This window comes from Hippichthys cyanospilos, chromosome 17 (genome assembly GCF_059441005.1).
Source record: "Hippichthys cyanospilos isolate Australia breed blue-spotted pipefish chromosome 17, RoL_Hcya_1.0, whole genome shotgun sequence".
Classification (NCBI taxonomy): domain Eukaryota; kingdom Metazoa; phylum Chordata; class Actinopteri; order Syngnathiformes; family Syngnathidae; genus Hippichthys; species Hippichthys cyanospilos.
The window spans coordinates 8,236,357-8,262,973 of record NC_142385.1 but is presented as its reverse complement, the minus strand read 5'-3'; the positions used below and the strand labels follow the sequence as shown (position 1 = coordinate 8,262,973).

At 39.4% G+C, this 26,617-nt stretch overlaps 1 protein-coding gene across 1 annotated transcript; it reads right to left on the bottom strand.

Moving 5' to 3' along the window:
- Nucleotides 1-199: 199 nt before the first annotated feature.
- cpxm2 (carboxypeptidase X (M14 family), member 2) lies at nucleotides 200-24,651 on the bottom strand. Its single transcript, XM_088438766.1, has 14 exons — nucleotides 24,140-24,651; nucleotides 21,770-21,877; nucleotides 17,125-17,234; nucleotides 16,759-16,898; nucleotides 12,794-12,878; nucleotides 11,173-11,323; nucleotides 11,006-11,094; nucleotides 8,301-8,424; nucleotides 7,286-7,482; nucleotides 6,402-6,581; nucleotides 4,330-4,627; nucleotides 3,379-3,518; nucleotides 1,903-2,002; nucleotides 200-1,035 (listed from the first exon to the last, which is right to left on the bottom strand). The coding sequence occupies exons 1-14, from the start codon at nucleotides 24,375-24,377 to the stop codon at nucleotides 776-778; spliced, it is 2,220 nt and encodes a 739-aa protein (XP_088294892.1). The 5' UTR covers nucleotides 24,378-24,651; the 3' UTR covers nucleotides 200-775.
- Nucleotides 24,652-26,617: the final 1,966 nt, after the last annotated feature.

The following is a 26,617-nucleotide window of genomic DNA, read 5'->3' as shown; positions in this document are numbered from 1 at the left end:
GTTGGGTCCAATGAGCCACCCCAAAATGTGAGAAGTGGGCACCTCCACGGGAAAACAAAGCGCCTCAACTCACACACACCTTTCACGTTCGTTGACTCAAGTCAAGGTACAAGCCCTTTTCAGTACGTAATATTTATGTATAAAATAATGTGATATATATATATTTCTAATTTGTAAGAAAATGAAGATCTCAACCATGTTAAATGGAGTAATTAGACTTTATTTTATGGAAAACAATGCAGGGTATGCGTTGCATTGCGTTACATAACTTAACAGGTACTCTGTACATACATGGGATTAAATGCTTAGGGAAATTTGTGTTTTATTTACATAAAAAAGGTGTTGAATTGTGATGAGTATTTCATATACAGTACATTGTTTGCCCACTATATCACGGTTTAGTATTTGAATCTTGCTATACATAACATTGATGCTCATTTTCATTAGCCCGTCTATGGATTTTCCCGCCTAGCATAAACTAAGCACTGTTTGGTTAATGAAATTCAAACATGAATTTGTTTCAATTTACAACGTTTCATTTTCTTGTTGTATTTGTCCGTTTTACAGTAAACCACACAGTAATGACAAACAGCTCTTGATTGGAGAACTGTGCAAGTGAGAACACATGCTAAGAAAAATATTCAAAATAGTTGTGTTTCCGGTAAGTTTAAATGTGTTGATTTCCATTTTATTTATTTATTTTTGATTTCATTTTTGCAGTCCCCACAGTCATGATTAGGTTCTCGTTCGAGTCCCTTGGAGTTTCCGGCCGCCATTAAGTCCCCGGTCGTCTGTCTCCGGCTCGCCGGGCTTGTAGCGACCTAACGGGCGCTTTGGCGCCGCCCTGCTTGTTGAATCGCTCCATGATCTCCCGGATCCGAGACAGGTTGGTTCGCCCCAGCGTGAAGTCGCAGCGGGTGGCGCCCATCTCATAACCCACTTCGCACTTCTTGCTCACCATGCTGTAGCCCTCGGCCCTCGCCGTTATTCGGTACTCGCCCGGGTTCAGCAGGCGCCAGTAGTCCCCGTCCGCAGCTGGAGGACACGCACAAAAATAATATCCACTTGTGAGCACTATACGTGATACTATTTATGTATTAGTAAATCGTTTTAGTTTGTGATTTATGTATTAGTAAATCATTTAAATAATCTATTATTGGAAACATTCAAAATAACATTCGCATCATTTTTATTCAGTATTCTGCTTTGTAGCTGTTTGGATCATTCAATTCACAAGGGAACATTTTTCACAACAGAATTTTGGATGAATAAAAAATACTTGCCTTTCAATGCCCTCCATGTCACATTTACCATAATTTGGAACTACAATGACAATATAAAACTTAAAAATATGAAGGCACACATTTTACAAATGAGTCATTACACCATTTAGCAAGAAGTTGTTTCATGTTCCAATTAATTTGCTCTTAAATTGAAAAGAAAATGTAGTGTGCCTGGCATTAAAATTACTACCTGCAGAAATGCTGTTAAAATATTATGTACTCCCTGAGGTGCCTTCACATACCCCCTTTTTCAAGAACCACTCATCTCGTTTTTATTGTATCTGAAATATAGTTTTATACTGAACTACTTTATCATTTTTTAATGTTACAACGCGCCTAAAAAACTAACATCGATTGTACTCTGCTTTGCGGTCCTTTGAGCAAATGTCTTAATTAAGCTTTAGGTCTTCAGAAGGGTATCGTTAAAATACGTCAACTTAAACATAATTACTTGTAGAATAAAAATGGCTAATGTACGTTTTTTAGCACATTCAATTTCACGCCCCATGTACAAAGCTTTTGACTTTGAAGGCGGCATCTATTTCAAGGTGTTAGATGAAAAAAAAAAAAAAAAAGACGGTGATTAAAAGAAAAAAAATATTTGCCGGTGATTGTGTACCTGTGCGAATGTCGTGGCTGATGCCTTCCACGGCGATGGTGGCGTTGGCTATTCCCTTGCCCTGCAGGTCCCTCACCATGCCTTTGATCCCACGATGCACCTGTGTATAAAACACCAACAAGCATCATGTAAGTTATCAATTCTTAGGCTATATTTTTTTTATGTTCCAGGCGTTATAATGTGTTTCTTCTTCACTCTTTTCATGTTTTCTTTAGGGTTCCTTAGGATGAAATATGGATGGTGTGGCTTTTTTGCCCTCATAAAACTGGAATGATTTTGCTTTCGAGTCACCGTCTGCGTGGGGGCACAGACTGCCACTTAATTAACCCATCCAATACCAGTGACCTATTTATACGTCTTTACAGAATCCAGACATTGGACATCAGGTATTTATTAAATTTAGTGTTCTCATTTTTTTTCACGATTAATGGGGACCAGGAAACCCCCGTGATGAGTGAATTTCTCGAAGTAGGAATACCGCCTGATAGACATTGTACGTATTTAAATAAAGTGTATGAAACGTGTTTAATAAAACCTTGCTTAGCTTTCCCTTTAAGTTCCTATGCCCAGTGATCTCCAAACCATAGTACAAAGATGTGTCTTTTATTGGGCACCAATTTCATTTTATTTTGCAACACACAGTGCATCAGAGCGTGGTGAGCGGCAGCTAACTCTCCTCGCACCCCCAAGCACTACGCCCCACCCAAAGTTTTTTAAAGGGCCAGGCTCAGCCTGTGTTGTCTCTGTCATTCCCTCATGCATCCGTTCACACTCCACCTCCTCCCCAACATGTACGTTTCCGCACCACTCTCACCCACTGCTTGTAAGAGTTACAATGAATTATTGCCAAAATGTCCCTATATACTGCCATGACTTATTAATGTAGAATAATGAGCAGTTGTATATTTTTAAGAAAAAGTTCCTTCATTTGCGAATAAGACCGAGTATTAACAGGCTGTTAGACTGCTTTAGACTCCATGTTAAGAGTGAGCCTGGGAATGTTATTGTAGTACATCAGGTAGGTGCTGCTGTAAGGCAACAGTTAAAAAAAAAATCCATGAGAAAGTTCCTTTATTTGCAGTTGAATAAGGCCGAGTATTAACAGGCTGTTAGACTGCTTTAGTCTCCACGTTAATACTGACTGTGAGAGTGTTGTTGCAGTACATCAGGTAGGTGCTGCCGTAAAGTGACAGTTAAAAAAAGAAAAACACGAACCCACTTTATTGAACCCGCATAAAGTGAAGCACAGTTTTGCGAAGAACTGAATGTGTTTTACATTTCTTTTGTTTGTTTTTTTTTTGTTTTTTTGCATCATGGTTGCCAGAACAGTGTCTTGTATCTGGCTACACGTTACTAGTTAGCACATGTTGAAGACAGACCCGCAAAAGAAACCTCAAATTACCTCCAACTTTCCTCACAGGTGTGTTTGTGTTATTTTTTCAAATGCGTGGGATTAATGTGCGTGTGTTGTTTTGCCTGTTCCATGAAGACGAGAAGAGACTCGCGATTGTTCTCCCACTCCTCCGGTAGCTCGCTCTCGTGAGGGAATTTGTCACAGCCCACGTACATCGACAGCTCAAAGCAGTTGGTGTGCAAATAGCTGAAGTCGTTCATACCTGCCAAGATGCCACACACACATCTCCAATACTGTCGTCCTGCGCTTCATTTGAACAAAAAGTATTGGGACACCTTCGGCTAGTCAAACTGCAAGTGTAGATTACTTTTGTTTGTAGAGGCATTGTTTTGGTTTTTTTTGTTTGTTTGTTTTTTAATCAGGCACTTATAGGTCAAACCGGAGATAGTTTACAGACCATTTGCAAGAACTACAGCTATATTTGCCATTTCAAACTTTGCCATGACATACTCATCTGTGTGAAATTTCAGCTTCCTAACGTCTTCTTTCAGTGTTTTTCCTTTGATCCAAAAATTGGCTGAAATATTCCACAAAAACTAATAGATGAATTAATATAACTCTTTCAGTGCCATGGACAAGAAATATAGTCTTTTAAAATTATTTTATGGAGGGTAGCTGACATCCTTGACTATCTAATATTAAGACAATTTAGCACTGTATTAATAACTGTGACCACTGGGTGGCAGTGTTTTCATACATACAACACATGCAGTATATTACTTGTAATTCTAAGTAAGGAATGGAAATCAATCTTTCATATGATACCGCCCATGAAAGATGAGTGAAATTGCTAAACATACCAGGTACTCTAGAGGTTGCCTTGTCTGATAATGCTTGGCACTGAAAGAGTTAAAAAGTTAAAAATTTCTGGCCTTTATTTAAATACATGTGATTGTTTTAATTTGATGTGAATTATGACTCATTTAGCAGTTTGTAAATGTCAGAAAATAGCCCAAATCTCATCAAAATACACGTGTTCCAATACTTTAGACTGTTTTAAATCAGTCACTAACTGCCTGCCGCCGTGTGCCAGGACGCCCCGTTGATGGTCCCGTCCTCTTTGGCGAAGTCCTCCCTGTGGCACACCCTCCGATTGGCGGCCGTCATCAGCCGGTGGGTGGAGGCGTAGGCGAAAGACAGCCAGCGGAAGACGTGGTCGTCCGGCGTGGGCGTCTGCTCCCGGGTCACGCCCTGCGAGCGGGTTTTGTCGTAGGGGAAGGTCACCACCAGTTCGCCCCCTTGGAGGTTTCCGCCCAGCACAAAGGGGATCTTTTCCATCCAGGTGATTAAAGCGCGGGTCTCCACGGCAACCTGCATTATTGTACAGAAAAGGAAAACAAATTGTGGCCAGGATTTTATTTATTGATTTATTTTTTTATCAGTATTCCACAGTATCATTGTTCATTTGATGATCAAGAAGCCTTTTGATTACAGAACTCTGATCCTGATGCCAAGCAGTTGGGTGTCCTAGCACCTCAGCGGCTATTTTGGAACCCCCCGGCGTCTGACTCACACTAGACAACGTCACAACGCTGTCGATGAGCTTTTTATAGACGCGCGGATCCTATTTCCGCTTGTCACTATCAGACAGCGGCGCATCCGCTCTTCCCGAAATAGACGCCGCTTCAACGCCCACATGCTTCTTTTTCTTTTTTTTTGGAATCAAAATTCTCTCCAGGCATGGATGCCCCTTGCTGTGGGATTTGCCAAACTGGACTCAAGTCTCTGTTGTCACTTTTAACAAGCTGATGTTATAAATGAAACTACATCATGCAATTCCCCAAATTGATCGCGAAGGCTTGAGAGCCGCTGTTGAACTGAAATAATGAGGAAATTATTGAATTGTTGGAAAGTGAGACTTGAAGCATGAGTGCTTTTGAAACAGATCAAGAAATGTGGAAACAGAAGGTAAATAGGCAAAATAGCATTTAAAGAGGGATGTAAAGAAATAAAATTAAACAAAAAATAGTAATACTGTATTCTCAACTGACTGGCCAGGCAACCTGTCAATCAGCTCAAAGGGCTTCCCTACAAGACACATGATTGGCTCCCAGCATGGCAGTCAACCAATGATGGCAGGAGTCGTAACCCACTCCCACTCACAAGTTGAAATCCACTCCTCATTGATGCCTGAGTCTTGTAGGAGTACCCTTGAGCTGATTGACAGATTGCCTAGCCAGTTAAGAACAGTACTACTACTTTTTTTTTTTTTTTGTCATTGCGATGGAAGTTCTTTGAGTCAATCACACGAGAGCGGCTGAAAGAGACCGGCAAGGAGGAAAGAAAGCTTTGGGATCCCGTTACCTTTTGTAATAAATTTCAAGTGTAAACTCTACTTGTTATCATGTTTGGTCAGCTACTTGCTTGACTCTAGTTAGACGTCCTAGCGCCTACTCGTAGGGCAGCTGCAACTCATCGTGATCCCGACAACGTACAGCCAAGAAATTGAAATGAGAATGGATAATAGTACAGTTAATTACAGTTTGATGTCCGAGGAGTGCCAGTGGCATGTGCATTTACAGTCAGCTCATGTTTGGCATCCAGGGCACCTTCACAGCAGGTCTCTCCGCAGCATAGCTTTTTTTTTTTTTTTTCCAGGGGGAAAAAAAAATCATGATGCACTGAGGGTGCAAAGTATCGAGGGATTAAATAGTTTGAAATTGGAATTTTTATGTTCTTATGTTGTTTCGTTATGTTGTACCTGTCCACATTAACCTGCATCCCTAGTGTTGGCCAATCAGCTCCCTGCTACTATTGTGTCATGCCCAGGTGTTCCTTGTTTACCTCGTTAGTTTTGTGTTTTAGTTTCCTGTTTTCTTTGAGGTCTTGTCGGGTCATTGTCGATGTTAGTGTCATTGTGTTTGTGGAAAATGTGGAATTGTGGAAAAGTTGGAATTTGGGGAAGTTTAACATTTTGAAGTTGGACTGGTATAGAATGCTGGAAAAATGTGGAAAGACACTAAAGTAGTTGAAATTTGGCAGAATGTAAATTGAGACTTTTGGTGCAGGTCATGCTATATGAATGCTCTTCAACAAAGTACATAGATAAAGCACCAAGATTGAACCACGCAGAAGATGGACTAACCGATGCATTTTTGGACTGATACCAATCAGGAACTGGCACATAGTGGTTGGCCATCCGGCGTGGGATCCATTTTTTGGCTTCGGCCCCCCACAATATGGAGTTGAGGTCTGGGAAGTTGTGGTGGATATCGATCCCGTCGTTGCTCCACCTGCCCAAAGACCAGCCACTGAGTTCGGAACCCTGCGAATGAAGACGAAGACAACTTCACATTTTTTGAGCGACAACAAGAGCGTTCTGTAGGTGAGTAGTTTTAGACACGGTGTAAACAGAACTGTTTAATCCAGATTTGATCCAGATTTGGTAACCATGTAAAAGTTAACTGCAAAAATCAGACTGGACATTGTTTCTTCACCCCCAGGGTCCCATCAATTTTTGTACATAGGCACCATCTTCATAGTGATTTTGGACCTCCTCAAATATGTGCTGTTGTATTTCAAACAATAATATTTTTTTAAATGATATTTAAACAGGAATTTGTGTTAGTTGTACTAAAATATTCTCTATACATATTTCAATATTTTAGATGCAAACATTTTTTTAAATCCAGATTTGGTAACAATGTAAACATCACCTGGAAAAATCAGATTGAACATGTTTCTTCACTTTCAGGGTGCCATAATTTTTGCCCGTAAGTACATTTAAAAAAATAATAATTTTAGATAATTTTTACGGCGTTGATTTTTAATGGGACCCCCCTCAAAACGTGATGCTGCATTTCAAGGTTTTCATCGAGAAAAGAAATAATAAAATGTATTTGACTAGAAATTTGTTTACATTAAAAAGTGTGAAACAAACACAGTTCAGCAGGTTCTGTTCCAATCATTAATCGTATTTGCTTGATTAAAGGTGACACATTGCAGGCGCAACCCACCAGGCGGACCTACCACTTCAAAGGCTTTCTCGTACCCATCGGGGTTGATGGACGGCAGCAGGTGGATGCGGGTCTCGTCCACCAGGTGTCGAACCCTCTGGTTTCCCGACAGATATTCCAGACACATGAACTGCATCAGCAGAAGGAGCAGCTCGCGACCCAGCACCTCGTTGCCGTGGGAACCGGCCGTATACCGAAACTCGGGCTCACCTGTTCCCCAAACATACTAGTAAGTCTCATGTCTTAACTTTTAAATTGGCCAATCACATTTAAGTTCAGTACAGTAACCGATTACAGAAACTCAGAATAAAGTTCGGATGTTCTAGTAGGCTTTCCTTGAAAATTCTTAGGTTTTGCGCAAAAACCGACTACAGTTTCAGACTATTCATAATTCCACTTTTACAAAGGCCCCCCACATTCAGCTGCCAACACGAAGCCTCCCTGCAGGCAGTGATGAGCAAACGAAGCTTCATGAAGCACTTGTGATATTCTTTACTCCCCTAGATGGTGCTTTTAGTTCAAAGAGGCAGGGAAAATGAAATACAGATGCTCCTCTACATACAAACGAGTTACATTCCGGGTGGCCAATTGTTAGCTGAATTTTTAGCTCTGTAAGTTTGTTCGTAAGTGCTTCATGAAGCTTCATTATCCCATCATTACCTGCAGCGATGGCCGTGTTGTGTTTGTGTCAAACAGATCTTTTGGAATTATGGCCGCAAAATTCAACCATGAATATTTTTGTGAGATTGGTGCGGAGCTGTTTTGCTTAGCTCTTTTAATGCCCCCCATTCTAAAATGCTGCCCGCTGTAATTTGTGCTTTTTTTGTTCTCTCGCTTAATGTTCAAGCCCAAAATGCCCAAGCCTTTTTTCCACCTGTTCCCATGACAAAAAAAAAAAAAGATTTAATGTCAAATGATGTCAGAGGTACCTCTCAATGGGGTTCCAAATGACATCATTTCACATCAACTGCCCTCGAACACTCAACTGAAACTGAGACATTAGACAAGCTACCAAGCAACACACTCACCCACTTCGTGCTCTCCCGGGTTGTCGGAAATCTCAATGGCGTATAGTTTGAGGCCCCCGTGGCTTTTGCCGATGTTGTAGATGCGTGTGATGTTGGGGCACATTTCGTTGACCACCTTCATCATCTGTGCACAAGCAAACAATCATTGCTACCACTTTCGGTGCTGAGCGTTATTGGAAAAGGAAACCTCCAGAGGGCCAGTATATTTCGCATTTTCACTCACCTTTCAAGGCCAATGGATTATTGTGTGCTATGTCTATGTAAATATGGGTGCTCCCATTTGAAAGATTGACTTCCATTTTTCAAAGTATTGATGTTGGTAATAGCTGTGTTGTAAGAGTGGAAACACTGTCATCTAACGGTCACAATTAGCACTACAGTGCTCAATTGGCTTATATTAGGTAAGCATTAGTCAACTCAAGACGGGAATTCTCATACATGGCAGTGTATGCTTCGTCAGCTGCTTCGTCATCATACTATCATCCAAAAAACTACATAGTGAATTGTGATTACAGCGTTCCCCCGTTGTAACACGGTTCACTTTTTGCTGCCCCGCCGTTTCACAGAATGTTTTTTTGTACAGTTTTTGCATTTTTTTTTTACATTTTTGGCCCACACAGAAGGTCCTGACCACCGCCAGTTTTTTCTTTCTTTCTAGAAATCAAGCACCTTCATCCTGAAGCGCCAGCCCACGATCTCATTCTGCCTCTTCAGCAAAGTAGGTAATTTCTTATCTTTTTTTTTTTTTTACTCTAATCTTTCTTCGGTGTGTGGGTGTTCTCTATTGGAGTAGCGACAATAGGCCATATTCTCTACTTTATGTAAAAATGGGAAGGTTGAAGGCGAGGCACGCTATCAGCTACCTGCACTCTCAAAAGAAATGTCAAAGAGGTCGGGTGGAAAAGAGGAGGTGAAAAGGCTCCAGGGATTTAAAAATAGCGCCTCCTTTCTTTTGCCAGGGCCTCCCCTTGAAGCGGCAGAGCCAAGAAGGATGCGGTCCATTTAGTGGACTTTGATCGCTAGGCTGGAGCGTTTCAAGGTGCTACATCAAAAAAACAAACAAAAAAAAAAAACATGGCTGCAATCGCATCAGAGGGGTTTGCCGTCGAACACGCTAGCCGCCGGGACAGTGTGAGCACCTCACACGCATATGTGTTTCTTAATCACTGTAATTGTATGTTCATGGTGACCTACGCAGCTCTTCCCCTCGCCATTCGAAATAATTATGTGTATCCGGAAAGTATTCAAAGCGCTTAACCTTTTTCACACATGGTCAGGGGAGATTAGTTTTTTTTTGGTCATTTTTTACGGAATTCATTAAAAATAGAAAAGTAAGAAATCACATTTGGACTATGATGCCACAGGCTTAGCACAACTCTCATTAGGAAGTTCTGCCCTTTCTTCTTTGCAGTAATTCTCAAGCTCCATCGGGTTGGATGAGAGACATCTGTGCACAGGCATTTCAGGTCTCTTTAAAGATGTTCAAACGGATTCAACTCTGGGCACTGGCTGCGCCACTCCGGGTCATTCACAGAGTGGTTCTCAAGCCAATCCTTTGAGAAATCGACTATGTACTTCAGGCTGGTGACTTGATGAAAAATGGGCATTCACCCTGATCTTAGATCAAGAGTTGTCTGGCGTGGATTTTCATCCAGAATATCTCTGTATTCATTTTTCCTTCGATCCTGAGTATTTCTGCTGTATCTATACAAATACAAACATTTCCATAGCATGATGCTGCCACCACCATGTTTCACTGTGGGAATGATCAGGGAACACTGAAGGTCTTGACCAAGTGACCATTGGGTTCTCGGTCACCACCCTTCCCGGCCTTCCCCCGCCCATCACTCAGTTTAGAAAGCTGGCCAACTCTAGGTAGAGTCCTGCTGGTTCAGAACGTTTTCCATTTACGAATATTGTACCGTGCTCAATGAGACCTTCAAAGGAGCAGATTTTTGTCTGTAGCCTCCCACAGATTTATGCCTCAAGACAGTCAATCTAGTCTCACAAGCAATTCCTTTGACTTCCTGGAATTTGTGCTCTAGACATGCACGAGCAACTGCGGAACCTTGTATCGACAGATGTTTGCCTTTCCAAATCATGTCCAATCAACACAATTTATCACAGAAAGACTCCGATTCAGCTGTAGAAACATCTCAAGGATGAGCAGTGGGAAAGAAATATGCACCTGAGCTCATTTTTTAGCTTCATGAGAAAGACTATGAATACTTTTGTAATTGTGATTTCTTAGTGTTCTATTTTAAATAATTACTTACATGATCACAATGGGGTACTGTGTGTAGAATTTTGAGGTAAGAGGTTAAATAGATAGAGTTCGGAATGAGAATGGATGGTGACAAAATGTGGAAAAAGTGAGGCTTTGTGAATACTTTCCAGATGTGCTGTAACTCTTTCAAGAGCTGTATGCAAATGGTTACATTTCATATTAAAAAAAAAAAAAAGACCCTTACTGACTGCCATTGACGGCTATAGATGTCTAAGACCCATTTTTATTAGTCTGGCAGTGAGTTAATTCATTTACTGCCATTGATGGATATAGGAGTCGGAATTTTATTTTAACTGGGCTGACAAATGAGCTTTTTTTTATATCAATACACATTATTGTTTGTTGTTCAGGTGTTTCTAATATTATGACCCTCTCGTAGAGGAAAACAAGCTAACTAAGCATATACCAAATGACTGACCTGCCTCATTTCCTTGTAACTGTGTAGCGTGAAGTCCAACTCGTCGGTTGTTATGACCTCGTTGCGCCGGTGGTAATAATTATTTGGGTCTGTCGGGTAAAAATAAATGACCGGTTGAATTCTGCCTAACAACAAGCGCCAGGCGACATATGGTGATCTCATCTCACCTGGCAAGGGGCATCCGAGGATTTCGGCCCTCATGCAGATGCTGCCGCTGTTGAACCAGGACTGAGGGTTGACTCGGATGTAGCGAGCCACCAAAGGAGTCGGAAAAATGTTCCGCACTGGGATCTCCTTTTCTCTGTTTCCTCGGAAGATCTACTGAGGCGAAAAAGATGCTGAGTCAGGACACAGGCACATTCATTGTTTAGAGATAGAAATAAAATTAGAGCTAGGGAACCTTTTTCTTCCTATTGTGTGAAATGTTGTTTAACTCAAGCTAATTCACTGTTGCTAGCTCAAGCTAACACATATACACAAAGGAAGCCTTTTATGTATGGTTCAAACCCAATACAAACTATTATGACTTTAAGTAAACCTTTAGCAAATTAGGAAGTCACCTGAACCTGAATTGTAATGTGTATCAATTCTCACAAATCGATTAAGATGCCTGTACTCCAATTAAATCGCTATGGTTTTCATTGGATAAGCTGTGTTTATCCACTAACAAATTCAATTTTTCATAAAAGTACCTCTAAAGTTAACAACATACAAACACATGAAAACAGTAAAGATCCAAGCAGCAAATTGGAGAGGAATTAAATTAAAAGCTAATGAGCTAGCAAGCTAACTAGCGAATTGGGTCAAAAAGTGAGTTAACAAACTAAAGAGCTAACTCGTGACTTCACAAACTATCAAGCTAATGAATTAGCTCGCAAGCAAGCACAGTAGCGAACTATTGAACTAACTAACAAGTGAGCTAAAAATCAAACACAAACTTACTGACTTCCTTTTTGTATGTCGGCCATCTTTTATTGTTTTTGTCGAAGAAAGAAAAACACAATATAGCTATCAAGCTAAGACAAATTACCTTTGATTTTTATTGGTCAATGAGAAGTTGTTTTGCTGCCAAGAAATGATGAGTACTGTACTATAGTACAAGTAGTAGAAGTAATAACAAGTACTAGAAATGTGGTCTAACAAATTTAAAAATTAATCAACAAACAAAAACATTGTTTTTCCTTGTTTGCCACATTAAGTTGACCCAAAATACTCTCAGGGACTGCATTTTGGCCCACATACTGTAGATGGCCGACTTTTGATATTTATTCGTCAATTCTTGGGGAACCTCCAAGGCGACTGACTGCAGTGCATTTTATCATATGCACTGTGCAAAATCCATCAAAGACAGTTGTACTCCAAGAAAGCTTATTAAGAGCAAAATTCTGTAGTCATTGTGGCATCTCTTGCACACACTCCTCGCTGAATGTCATTAAACTTTCGGAGGTTTATAGTATTAAAGTTTTCAATGCCCACGGCCGTCTCACCTTTTGGCATTTAGAAAGACAAATGGTGGCATTTGGCATTTGGCACAAAAAGTCTCAGGAGTGGGCGGCTTGTGGCGGGGGCCGATAGTCTTCCCTTGCGACACGACTTATTCAGGGCACAGAATAGTCTCTTAATCGCATTTATAGGAGCAATATTTAGAATCACTGATGGTCACAAAATGTGAGATGAGCATCTAATTCCCATCAAGGGTCGTTTGTGGCTCATTAAACCAATGACCAAGCTGTAATTCTTGTTGAATCTCTTGCAGTACTGTAGTATAGAACAAAACATTATTCTCACCATGTCCTCAGAGCCGTTCTTCACCGTAACCCACGCATGACTGTCGTTGCTCACCATCACCTTGTAGGAGGTCACCCAGTCGCTCCTGTTCAATAAAAAACAAAAACAAACACCCTGCTACCAAGCAAACTAATGAACTGACGTGGAAATCAAACAACAACCTGGCATGCTAACAAACTAACAAGAACATTTAAAAAGACCAGTGAACTAATCATTTAGCAAACTAAGTAATGCACCAACTGACTAACCTTGCTAACTAACAAACAAACATACTAGCAAAGTAACAAACTGCGAGTCATAAACTAACTAGCATCTCAGTCAAGTAGTAAACTAACTAACTAAAAGAAAACCTATTTCTCAGTCAGTTTATATTTGTTAAAGCTGCTAACAAGAAAGTTGACAAACTCAAACAAACTATTTTTTACTGAACAGTAATTTTGCTGTTTTTGCGTAACCCCGCTAACACACAACCTACTGAACTAACAAACTAACATGCTGTAAAACAAACGGCAAATTAATGAAGGAACTCGGTTAATTGGCAAACTAATTAACTACTGTAGCTGACTAACAAATGCTAGTGAACTCATGAGTTAACAATGTAGTGCACAACTTACTAACCATGCTATCAAATGAAGAAACATGTTAGCAAACTAACAAACTGACCGACTAACCAACAAGCAAGAAAATCAAAAAATACTAGTGAACTAATGGGTTAAAAAACTACTTCTATTAGTGTACCAGAAGCCTAACCCTGCTAGCATACAAACAAACATACGAGCAAACTAACAAATATGAATAAGAAACTAACTACCAAATCAGGGAAACAGCTAAAGTTAACTCAGGAACAAACTTATATTTTGGTCAGTCACTTTATATTTTTGTGTCCAACCTTGCTAACAAACACACAACTTACTAAACTTACAAACTAATGTGCAGTACAACTAACAAAATATTGAAGAACTCTTGTTAACAAGCGAAATAACGAGCAAAAAAATGAATTTTCTAAGCTAGCTTTATTTATTTTGGTTAGTGACAGTTTTGTGTATGTGTGTGTGTGTGTGTGTGTGTATGTGCACGCAATTCTGCTAAGTTTTCTTTTTACAGTATATATATATATATATATATATATATATATATATATATATATATATATATATATACACACACACACAAATATATACAAATGAAAAATAATGACTATGTGTGACTTTTCCCCAACTAATAGCATAATTTAAAAGTACAAAGGAGCACACTAAAACTTTGACAAATTCAGAGCATACAGATATGGAATCTGACAGTGAAGTAGGTCAGCGATGTACCATCACGCCCGGAATGTTGTAGTGAACATGCGAGCTTTAGGTTGGCAGAGATTCCTGATAAAGACATCAGCGCCCGATCGGTCCCGCCTCAGCGGAATTCCCGTCTCGGCTAATTAAGGCGCCGTTGTGGAGAGCAGGCGCAAGCTAGGCCAGCTACACGGACCGCAGAGCTAATTGCGTGAGAGTCTGTCTCAGGCATCGGCGCGTTTGTATGTGGACTCAGGATTGTGCAAACATTTCTTCTCAAATGAAAGAGCCTCAAGAAGTCACTGCCTTTATTTCCAATTAGGAACGAAACTTGCCGAAAACAATCGCACAGCAAACGTTAGCTACTATTTAGGCGTATGCAAAGTATGGCCTGCCAGCCACGTGCGGCCCACTACATACTTTAATTCGGCCCACCAAGCATTTATAAATGTTGTGTAATTTTTGTTGCATATTTTCCGTTTGAAATTGCTTGATTAAAATATCTTTATTTTTTGGAAATTGTAACGGATTTGCTGGATTTGCTGTCGGTACTAAATTTTAAAATATACACTGTACATTTCTAGACTATATTTTACTCTTAAATAAATTACACTTGAATATTTACACTTAAATTCTATTGTGTTTCCCTGGGACCAAAATGGTCTTCGGGGGTAAAAATGTACTTTTTTGTGTAGTAAAATCAAAATGGAGGCATGCCACCCACCCTGTAATAATTTAATGATAACTAGACCTACAATTGTATTTAACACATACTGTTGCTCAATAAGAACACATTTATTTGCAAGTTTTTGAAATGTATAATAATTTAATGTGTTCATTTTTAATGAAAAACATTCTAAATCTTAGTGTCCCTTTAATTAGTTAAGTGTAAGAGTAATCAATTGCTTTATACATTACGATAGGATTACTTCAGTACTTTTAATAATTAAAATAATCAACTACTCTAATACTTAAGAACCCAAAGTAATTAAGTACTTTATTATTTAATGCTTAATTAATTTCTTACTTGATTCTTCTTAAACACGAGCAGTTTTTTGTACAATCCTTTAGTCCAAAAAAATATATACTGTATATAATAAAATACTGTGATATATACTGTATTTCAGTACCTCGTTTTGAGAGTCTGGACTCTGGAAAAAATGTAAAAATATGGCTTTGGGATTGAATGAGTTAGATTTAATTGTTTAGTATAATTTTCATACATATTTTTACTTTCTTTAAGTTTCTTTCATTTTAAATTTGTTTAATCTATTTTCTCTTTAATTTGAATAAGAAATTGATTTACTGTAAGTAATACAATATTTAATTTTGAGGTAAAGATTTACAAAAATGTTTTTTTAATGAATTTTTTAACCTCATCTACATTGAAACTGGTAAATCTGTACCTTGTGAACTCAAATGTGGACCATGAGCACTAAAATTTGCCCGTTTGTTCTGTTGTTACTGAGCGGAAAAATCACGCCAAAAGTGCTGCTGCCCTGTGTTTGTCTTTGCTGTGATATTGCAGGGGGCGCCATTACGGATCATCTGACAAATATCCCGCAAGATTGTCGCCGCTTTTGTCACGCAGAAGCCCGGCGGCTGAGAGCCTCTGCAGCTGCCTACTCGATGGCACATACAACACTCACCAGGCCACTTTATTAGGTACGTTTGTTATGTAACCTGTGCAAGGCCGGGACCAAATATCGATATTGCAATGTAGCTCTATTGCAATGTGTTTAGTTTAATTAAGGATCAACGTGTTTTTTTTTTCATAAACCCTATAACACGATTTATTTTTGCCATGTGAGGTGTAATTGCAATAAAATAAGGACTTGCATTTGTTTGTTTTTTAATTTTAGCCATTTTGATGCACTTTTTTTTTCTGTTTTTGACTAATCTGTAAACCAGGGGTGTCAAACTCATTTTTATCATGCGGCCCGTTGTAGTTATAGTTTCTTTCAGAGAGCCGGATTGACTGTGAAATCAAATAAATTCTAATGTTTGTCACACACTTAGGTTGTTTTAAAATCAGAGGCCGGTAAAACTGTTCAAAAGAGGGATTGGGAACAAAATTTCCCCCTCAAATTTTGAAAGGTTGAAGACAACTTTCAAGTTTGGAATTTTAGCCAGAAATTTGATGACAAATCAGCATTTTGCAGGCCACATAAAATGATGGGGCGGGCCGGATCTGGTCCCCAGGCCTTGAGTTCGACACCGGCGCTATAAACTGTAAAAACGCTGTGAAAGGTAGTTAACATGAAAGTTAATTAATATTGCTTTTCTGTTTTGTTACGGTTAAAAATGATACCCTTTTTTTATAGATAATAATTTTTATGATCTTTGCCGCAACGAGTGAGGGGGGGGGGGGGGGGGGGGGTGAAAGGTTTTCTCTTTCCTGGGGGGAGGGCTTTGCAAAATATAACTGAGAAGCGGATAACACACAAAGTCAATTTGCGTGTAAATGAAGAAGATATTGTTTTTTCTCTTTGGCAGCATGCCGCGAGATTCCGATAGAAATATGTAGCATAGCTCATGTTGCAAATGAAAAAGTCGCTATAAGATGTCACATTGGTACATATAAGTAAAGTGATTCTCCTTCAAAGCGAGCGTGCGCTACCGGATATTTTTCATCCTCGCCGCGTGACCATCTGCGCCTCGGCGTGCGTGCGTACTCACGACCAGAGGGAGCTGCGGCCTTGTGTGATGACCCCCGTGAACTTGGTCAGCCTCCTGGCATCCACCTCCAGCCACTGCAGCGGGTCGTCCCTGCCGGCGCACCAGGCCCCATCGTAGAGGTCGTCCTCATAGAGGCCGGCCTGCGGGGGGCGCCGCAGCGGAGCTTTAGTCCAGATGGACGTCGAGTTCAAACCCAAGCGAACATTTGGGCTAGCGAAGCATAGTTTTAGCCCTTAAAAAATATATCTAGTACTCTTGACGCCTGACAAGTTTTTTAAACTAAGAGACATTGTTTATAATTGATTGAAAAATGCATAAAATGCTGATAGTACTCCCTGACTCTCCTTTCTCTCTATATTGCCACACCTGAATGTTGAGACGACCTCTGTGTGCACCCAGTCCATAGCGTTTGGTGGTGGATGCGTGGAGCTGGAAATCGTCAATCTTCAGCGTCTCCAATCCCATGGGAGGGCACTCTGTGAAGGTAGCGCAACAATCGACGTGGAGCAACACATGTAGACAGGCGATATGAAAATTCTCACAAAAATGTATTCTTAATCCTCTGCAAAAATGGACTAATATTACTGAAACTTGACTGGCTCTTCCATCTTCATCTTTTTTTCAGGGCAGATATTGGTTTTTAGTAGTCAAAAAGATAGATAAGGAAAATCTTCATTCAACATTCATTTTCAGAAAAAGGGAAAATATTGATGTTAAAAAAAAAACATCAACTTATCTGAAATGTTGAAGAATATTTTACATGATAATTTGAAAGTTAAAGTTAATATATATATATATATATATATATATATATATATATATATATATATATATATATATATATATATATATATATATATATAAATACAGTGGGCCCCCATGTTACGAACTTAATCCGTTCAGCGACTACGTTCGTAACTCGAACTGCTCGTATGATGGGCAATCCATATATATATATATATATATATATATATATATATATATATATATATATATATATATATATATATATATATATATATATATATATATATATATAAATACAGTGGGCCCCCATGTTACGAACTTAATCCGTTCAGCGACTACGTTCGTAACTCGAACTGCTCGTATGATGGGCAATCCATATATATATATATATATATATATATATATATATATATATATATATATATATATATATATATATATATATATATATATATATATATATATATATATATATATATAATGCCCACTGAACTAAAAGAAAAAAAATATATAGATGAATCTAACATAGTGATGAGAAAATGAAGCTTCATGAAGCACATAATTGTTTTATCCACTAGATAGTGCGCTTGGTTTAAAAATAAACACAAGTGCAGTAAAACTGTATTATATTTTTCCTGGCGAGGAGGAGGAGTCAAAAAATATCACAAGTACTTCATGAAGCTTCGTTTGTCCACCTCTACTGAAAAGTTTTGGTGTGAAAAAAAATGCAGTCCAACTCCATATTTTCATCCATCATCACTTATGATGCAGTCATGCCAATGCCTTTTATTGCCTCCCAGAAAAGCAATTTTCATTCTCAGAAACAGGACTTGTTTTTTTTTTTTTTTCACCAGTGCCCAATGAGTCGAACACATCAATAGTCAGGCATGATTGAGGCTGTGTGCTGGATGCACTTCTTTTGGAAAACTAGAGCCACAATAAAAAAAAAAAAAAATAGAGGGAAGAAAGAAAAGCTACACATCATGGAGGAATGTTTTCATTTTGCAGCTGGAAGTGCAGTTTGGAGCGGGCGGCGGCCATTAAGTGCTTGCAGAGGCGAAAAGAGATGTGAAAAAAAGTGAGCGATTGGACCGCCTTATAGGCACCATAATGGTGGTGCAAGAGAACACAAGTTGAGGCCAACCAAACAACTTTTTTTTTTCTGTACTCTATGCGCTTTTCCCGCTCAAGAGTGACATAACATCTGAGAAGTCAGTTTGTACAAACGGCCAGGCAGAGAAAAGTCATTACGTGAGCCTTATGAATGGGCAGCTAAAAGCAGCCAAATTGTGCCCTCGATTTTGAGAGGATAAACGTGAGAGAACTCCAATAAAACAATTTAAGCACAATCAACAATCAAGCCTTATACCAGACCTTATACAGTAACTGTACTGTTATCCCTTCCCATCCATTTGGCTGGAGTCTCACGGAGAGCCGTGGTTATATTAACGGCGCCCGAAAGTCTTTTTAAAGTGAAGCCTGTAGCTGATCAAAGATGATAACAATCAGAGTTTACGCTTGGAATTCCAATTCATTAAAAATGTTTCACAATTTATTTATTGGGGCTCATTGGTCCATGGTCATGGGAGCCAATCACGTGTCTTGTAGTTTAGTAGTGCCCATCTCCCTCCTGAAAGTGTGTGTGTGTGTGTGTGTCCTAATATAACCGTGGCTCTCCATGAATCTACAGCCAAATGGATGGGAAGGGACAACAGTACAGTTACCGTATGAGGTTTAATATTTTGAGATTTAAGTAAATATGTGTACTGCAGTAATATTTGTCCTAAATATTTATAGTATGAATATTTTTCACTTTAAAAAAAAATTCAGGTACCCACATAATACATGCATGAAAATTCTGTTGGGGAGGTGACACTATTTCATGGTTTTTCATTTATTGTGTGTGTGTGTGTGTGTGTGTGTGTGTGTGTGTGTGTGGGGGGGGGGGGGGGTCCTATTAACCACCAAAACAAGGGATTACTGTGTTCCAAAATTTGACATCTCTGAGATCTATTCATATTTTTGTCAATAACTGAAAACGAATATCCCCAACATACGATTGTTTTTGTCAAAACACATCACAATACATCTAAAATTAAAAGACAATTAAAGTGGACCCCTGTGTTTTACAACGTCCCGGATTTACGTCATTTTCATGTTACGACATGGAATACTGAGTTTTTTCATCCCCTCTTTATGACATTATCCCGGTTATGCGACCAAAATAACTGTCATGACCCTAGGGGCTTTGCTGTATTCACATTGTTTTGCCTTCATCTATTTTACTGCTGTAAAATACAAAACGGCATACTTGAACTTCATTGACAAACAATAAAACAAAATACATTTTAGTTTTTAACGATACATTGACTTTGTTTCATAAGTGTAAAATATAGTTTCACTTATTTTTTATGCACTCTCATTTCAAAAATCCCTTTTGGATAATAATTTTAGTTAGGTTGAAACGAAACTAACAACCAGCGCAGTAATTGGAGCAAGCTCGTCCAAAGACTAAAAGCAGCTCAGAACAGCCAAAAACTTGTCAAACGCTGCAAATAAAATCCACTTGGCATCCCTGTACAGTCTGTCTGAATGGAATAACGACCCTAACATGTTAAGAGCCCCCCGAGCGGGCCCACCGGGCTTTAGGTTCGCGGCCGAGCTTTAAATCATTAACAGCATCTGTATGCAATCCTCCAGCAGAAACACGGGGGAATAAAACATCTGGTCGGCTTGAACGGTGACGAACAAGATAGCGAACCATACAGGCTGCACATGTCGCATGCGGCCCCTGGGGGCCAAAATTAACACAAGGCGGCATTAAAATGTTGCATATCAGCGTAGAAATCAAACCAAATAATTTGGACAAAAGTTGCAAATGGGTCGCGCGAACGACCCGCCAAGTTCCAGCTAATCATAGTCATATGGTACGCACACCTGCGTGTGACATCTTCAATTTATTTAAAACCAAAAAAAAGTCAAATCTGCTTTCACTTAAAAGGATGTTAGCGTTTCTGTATTTTCACCTCTGAGAGTTTTATTTATTGCTAGACATTTCCTTTTCAGGGATAAATAATTCCTTCCCTGAATGCTCTTTCCAAGGTATTTTTTTGTTTTTTAACTCCAGGAGAATGTTTGTGTTCCCATTTTACACTGAAGCCCCTTTTACACGAAGCAGGAGAATTTAGCTTCATTTTGGTTATAATTTGGGCAAATAAATAGACATTTTTGAGGGTACAATAAAAATAAATAAAAAAATAACCTTATTTATTTTACAAGTGGTTCTCCCTCTTTTTAGACGAAAAAAAAGACTCAAAATGAAGTATCTGATTTAGTAAATGTTGGAACTATATTTTCAATGGAATCCCTCAAGTATTGTATTCCGAAACAGAGGATAGATTGTTTAACATCATTGTTTTTTTTCTGGTTCATCTGCCAGAAAACCTTGTCACTAATGATGCGCATCCATGTTAAACTTACCAAAACAAAAGCATTGAACATTTTGCAAAGGAGTAACTGATATTTTAACTGTAACTGATATTTTAGTAAGAGGTTGCGTCACGTTCTAATTAGTTTGCTCTTAATTTGAAAAGACGTTTAACCAGATTTGCTACAATCTCATTTAACCCTTGAGTTGCGTACCTTGAGGGGCTCGCACCCCCATTTGAGAAAGATGCTTTGTGAAGTCTCATTTTCCTATCGCTATCAAGAAGACACCGGAGGTTTCCTGTTTGGGGTTGAAGCAGCCATTTCAACTTTTCTTTTAAAATTATTCCGTTGTGTGCCAATGAGGAGAATTCTAGCCCAAATGTTTTTTTTTTTTAATGAAAGGGTAGCTGACACCCTTGACTATCGCTTATTTTAATATCAAGCCAATTGCGCACTGTAGTGATGAATTGTGACCATTGGATGGCAGCGTTGCTCACGTTGGGGCAGAAAGGCATACGTACTACACATACATTACAAACTTGTAATTCTAAGTAAAGAATGGAAATCAGTCTTTCACGTGATAGCACCGTGTTTACATAGATGTAGCACACAATATTTTGTCAGTGAGTGAAAACACTAAACATGGACTGGCACTTGAAGGGGTTGCCTTTTCCGAAAGAGTTAAGGTCATTTTGCTAAATTAAAATGTAGCTTTTTTTTAGGTGTGGGTCATGCAAAGCAAATGTTTAGTAACTGCACAAGATCTTTTTGATTTCTCGACATTAAAAAAAAAGCTTTACAATCATTTTAATTGAAGGATTTATCCATCTCTTACCGCCTTTAAATCTTGTCGGTTGTCCATCTCCTTCAGCGCTTCCATTTGGGCTTTTTTTTTGGCTGTTGCCTTTCTTGTTGTTCTCTGCTTTTTTGCTGGATGACTTGTCTAAGGGGAGCAATGTAAATTGACACGTTAGAAGATTTTCTTCCACATTTACATTCTATTCATGTTTGGATGAAAGAAAAGAAATCAATTAAAATGCTTGTGAGCGGTTGATTGTTTGAAACCGACGATTTTATTCACACCCTCAACTGGGGTAAAGTCCGGACTCGTCCATCAAACAGCCCACGAGAGGCACGACTGGGCCAGGGACTCACATTCCACTGGAGATGGAATGAGGAGAACATTTTTCTTTGTGTTTTTTTTTTTCTTCCTTTATTCAGCTCAACGTCAAAAGTGCACCCATGTGATAACAATCCGTCGCACATCTGAAAGTCTTTATCCTCCAACTCACGCGCCGAGGAACGCATCAGGTCATCATCGGCGGCCGCAAACCCGCGTTCAGAAACTGAAGTTCTGCATATTCTGGATGCATAGAGGAGATATGGTTATTGGATTAACGTGTCTAAGGAAAAAGTACATTTCGTTGTCAGGAAATATTTTCTCTAGTATTAAGTATGTCCTATATGGACATTTACTGTGTTAAATGTAAGAAGCAGGCCGGCAGGTGACACGTGAGGTCAGGTTGCGTACACAGCTGCTCTTCATTAACTGACACCCGTCGACAGAACTACTTAAACAGTGGACCCGCTAGAGCTCCCTTTGCTACTGTGCGTCGTGTAATGCCTTCACACAAGGTCTTCAACCTTTCCTTCATTAAGTCGATGCTCTTTGTTTTGGTCAAGAGTCTAAATGAATGACGTGACGTTCTGACATTCTTGCCATGTTTTAGGGGAGAATACGTGGAGTTGACTTGGCAGAAACAGCACAGCTTTGATGGATGTATGCGCAGTGGAGTGCGCTGGACGTTGTTGTTGGGTACGTTTTGCCAGCACATCTATCATGTTGTCAATTGATTTAAGCTGTCCGCTGAATTCCCGGAGGGCGTTGGAAGTCGAAGCCAAACTTGAACTCTCTGTCTGACTTAATCAAGCGGCGTGAAAAGGCCAGGACATACAGTATAGCATATAAATACCTACATTTTTTTATTATTTACCATATTTTTCAGACTATAAGCCTATCAGCAAAAATTGCAAAAAAACAAAACAATTTTGTCACTGATAAGATGCACTGGACTATAAGCCGCAGGTCATAACAACGGGTATTTATGCAAAAAAGCATTTAAAGCAACAGTGTCAACATATAAACACATTGTACATCATTCATGCATACAATCATATACTGTATATATATATATATATATATATATATATATATATATATATATATATATATATATATATATGTATATGTATATGTGTGTATATGTATATGTGTGTGTGTGTATATATATACGCACAATGTACACACAATCACAGTATACTGTGTAACAAATTTAATGTGACAAACTTTTATACAAGATCTTATTCATTTTTTACATCATTTTTATCTTTTTAATGTTAAATTTGTAAAACTCTTTTTGAATGCGGCCATTGATTCACATATTTTCAGCTATTTCGTAGTTGTTCCACAAATTGACAGATAGGCACATTTGTTTTACTGGCGGACTGCCTCCTGGTGGCTAGCAAAAAATTGATCAATGGTATGATTCTGATATCTGTAGTCCTCCATCAAAAACAGACAGATTATCTCAGATGAAATATATATATATATATATATATATATATATTGTTTTATTAATGATCAAATGCTAAGCCTTTTTCCAACCATAACTTTTGGTTCTAAATCACCTTAATCATGCAATCAACAAATAGTTAGTTTAACAATAACACTATTCTGAGTCAAAAAAAAAAAATCTATATGGGAGTCAAGATGACCCAACTCTCTGGGTTGTTTTACGGAAACCGACCCCAAAAATTGGTTAAAACAACCCAAAAAAAAAGATAATAATTGAGAAGCATTGTCCTACCTGCTGAAACAACAATTTTATCTTGTAAACCAATGAAATAAATCCCATTTGTAAGCACGTAGGAATGAATGCATGGTGTCATTTTGAACCTATAACAGTTTAGACCACAGGTGTCAAACTCAAGGCCCGGGGGCCAGATCTGGCCCACCACTTCATCTTATGCGGCCCGCGAAATGCTGAGTCGACTTCACGTTTCTGGTTAAAACACCAAATCTGCAAGTTATCTTCGACTTTTAAATGTTTTTTTTTTTTTTTTTTGCATTTTTCACATTACTGCTTACTAGAAACTGACCCTTAAAGTCTAAAAGTTTGTGAATTAGCAGTATTGTGCTATTTACCTGCCTGCCTGCCGCCGTCCGCCTTCACTTTGGCCGCTTTCTTGTTGAACTGCCTGGGCGGCTCACGCTCATCGGGCCCCTCGGGGATCTGGACCCGGGCGTACTGCTCCCTGGTCAGCAGCTCCTGCATGTAGTAGTCCTCGTCATCGCTGGCCGAACCCCGGCTGAGGTGGGCCAGCCCTGCCAGGAGTCCCAGCAGAGCCAGGGGGAAGAGCAGGCTGCGGCGCTGACCCGTCATGACACCACCCAAGTGGGGAGGGTATGCAGTGGGGGGGGAGGGGGGGGGTGGTAACTCTCCAGCTAAAGATCCCGGCGGTGACTCCTGAGGAGCCTGCTGCTGCTTCCCTCCGCCGCGCCGCGTCCCATCCACTGCTTTTCTTCGGCAGAGTTCACAAAGTTCTCCCAGCTTTCCAAGTCGCTGATGAGAGCGGCGGAGCCAGAGGGTCCATGGATGCCTCAGCCTGTGAAAAATGCAGAGGGAGGGAGAGGCGCAAAAGGGAGAAGAGGCAGGGGAAAAGCTCTGAGTTTGGACGCTGGCAGGTGACTCCAAAAGAAATCTTGTGCGTGTGTGCGTTTCTCCTGCACACGCCGAGACTCTGGGAAGTGTTCAAGATCCGCTTTTCCTCTGCCATCTCCTCCCACTCTTGTCTGCTGGAAGCCTGGGAAAGTTTCTTCTCTCCCCTTTTGGGAAGTCGAGCACCTGATAAGCTAAAAGGGAAAAAAAGTTCTGCGTTGCTCCAAATTGTTGTCTCTTAGACTTTATCTGGACATGGAGAGAAGATCCCGCCTGGGGCATGGAGGATCGCACATGAAGATCTGCAGAGCATTGGCGCCTGTAATCAGCACAGGTTTTGGCATTTCATCAGGCTGAGGCAAGACAAACTTGACAAATGAGCTCTCAAGTCACTTGAAATTAACACGTTCACTGCCAGCCCAGTTCAAATGGATTTTCAACGTCTACAGCCGTCGTTGGTTGTGAATGAGTTTTAACTTAGTCACTGCCAGCCCAGTCAAAATGGATCTTTGACATCTATAACCACCGCCGGTAGCAAATACGTTTTAAAACGTTCGCAGCAAGCCCAGTAAAAATAGATTTTTGACCTCTATAGCCATCAAAGGTAGCGAATTACTTTTAACACATTCACTGCCAGCTCAGTTAAAATGGCCGTCCTCTGAGATGGCTAAAATTTGTAGCTTTTGCTGCTTCATATATTAACTGCCAGCCCAGTTAACTCATTCAATGCCAATGACGCATTTTCACGTTTTTTTTTTTCTTTTTTTAAGAGTCCAGACATTCAATACCAAATACTTAACTCATTCAATGCCAGGGCCATATTTTCATGTGTTTTTTTGTTTTTTTAAAGAGTCCACACATTCAATTCGAGATACTTAAATCATTCGATGCCAGGGATGTATTTTCACATTTTGGGGATTTTTCACTAACTTGGCCTTATTATCACACAACTTGGGCTAACTTTGAAAGCATCATTCATAATATCGTCATATATAGATATATATTTACTTTCAACCCCTAACCATACATATGTAATTCTATGCGTATTTCTTTCTTTTCAGTATAAAATTTAAAAAATGTGATCATAGCAAAAGTAACTATCCTGTATATTTATGTTTTATTGAATTGAAAGGAATATCTATTATATCATAATTAGAGAATTATGACTTTTGAAGACTTTGGGGTTGGACATTATGGGAGTCCAGGCTAAGCCAATCATCGAAGTGATTGAAGGGCTTTGCAAACGTCAAAAGTTGGCCACAAGCGCCAACCGGTGGTTTTGAGGTGCCAACACAAACATTTCTATTGCGCCCCGTTCAAAACTTGCTGTTGAAATCAGGGGAAATGCATGATAAAACATCTGGTTTTCAATATGTCCAAAATTGACAATATTTCCAATTTTTAATGGCGGTAAATCCCAACAGGGGATAAATTTGACACCTTTAGGGTGTACCTCTCGACCGTTGTGGACGGTAGCGTATTGGAACTCATCATGTTTTGACAAGCTAAAGAATATTTTAGCCTCCTAGTGTTTTTGATGTATGATTTTCCTTTGAAATCACATCAAAAACATCAAAAAGCCCAAGTTGAGTCAAAATTTCCTCCAGGGGTTAAACAAAATCTTGAAAAGACATCCCTGGCATTGAATGAGTTCAAATGAGTTTTTGACGTATATAGCCGTCAACGGTAGTGAATGAGTTTGAACTTTGACTACCAGCCCAGTTGAAATTGAATTTTTAATAGTAGCGAATGAGTTAAAAGAACTGCTTCATTGCACATGATTGTTGAATTAGAACGAATCGTAAAAGAAACAAAACATCCATTTGCGCGACTTGAAAGTAGAAGATGATCAAACACCGAATTGTTAAGCGGGTGGACTAGCACGCTCCTTGACTCATCAGGCAGGAAAAATGGCAAGGCCATTAAGCGGATCGTATGATTCCCGCGGACGATTTCCGACGCAT

Bases quoted from the DNA above. Each gene is read 5' to 3' on its own strand.
- cpxm2 (XM_088438766.1), bottom strand. From the start codon at position 24,377: ATGACGGGTCAGCGCCGCAGCCTGCTCTTCCCCCTGGCTCTGCTGGGA. The intron at 21,878-24,139 runs GTAAATAGCACA...TGCTCCCCTTAG, and splicing joins GGACGGCGGCAGGCAGGCAG to ACAAGTCATCCAGCAAAAAA. The intron at 1,036-1,902 runs GTACACAATCAC...CGTGTCCTCCAG, and splicing joins CAGCCACGACATTCGCACAG to CTGCGGACGGGGACTACTGG.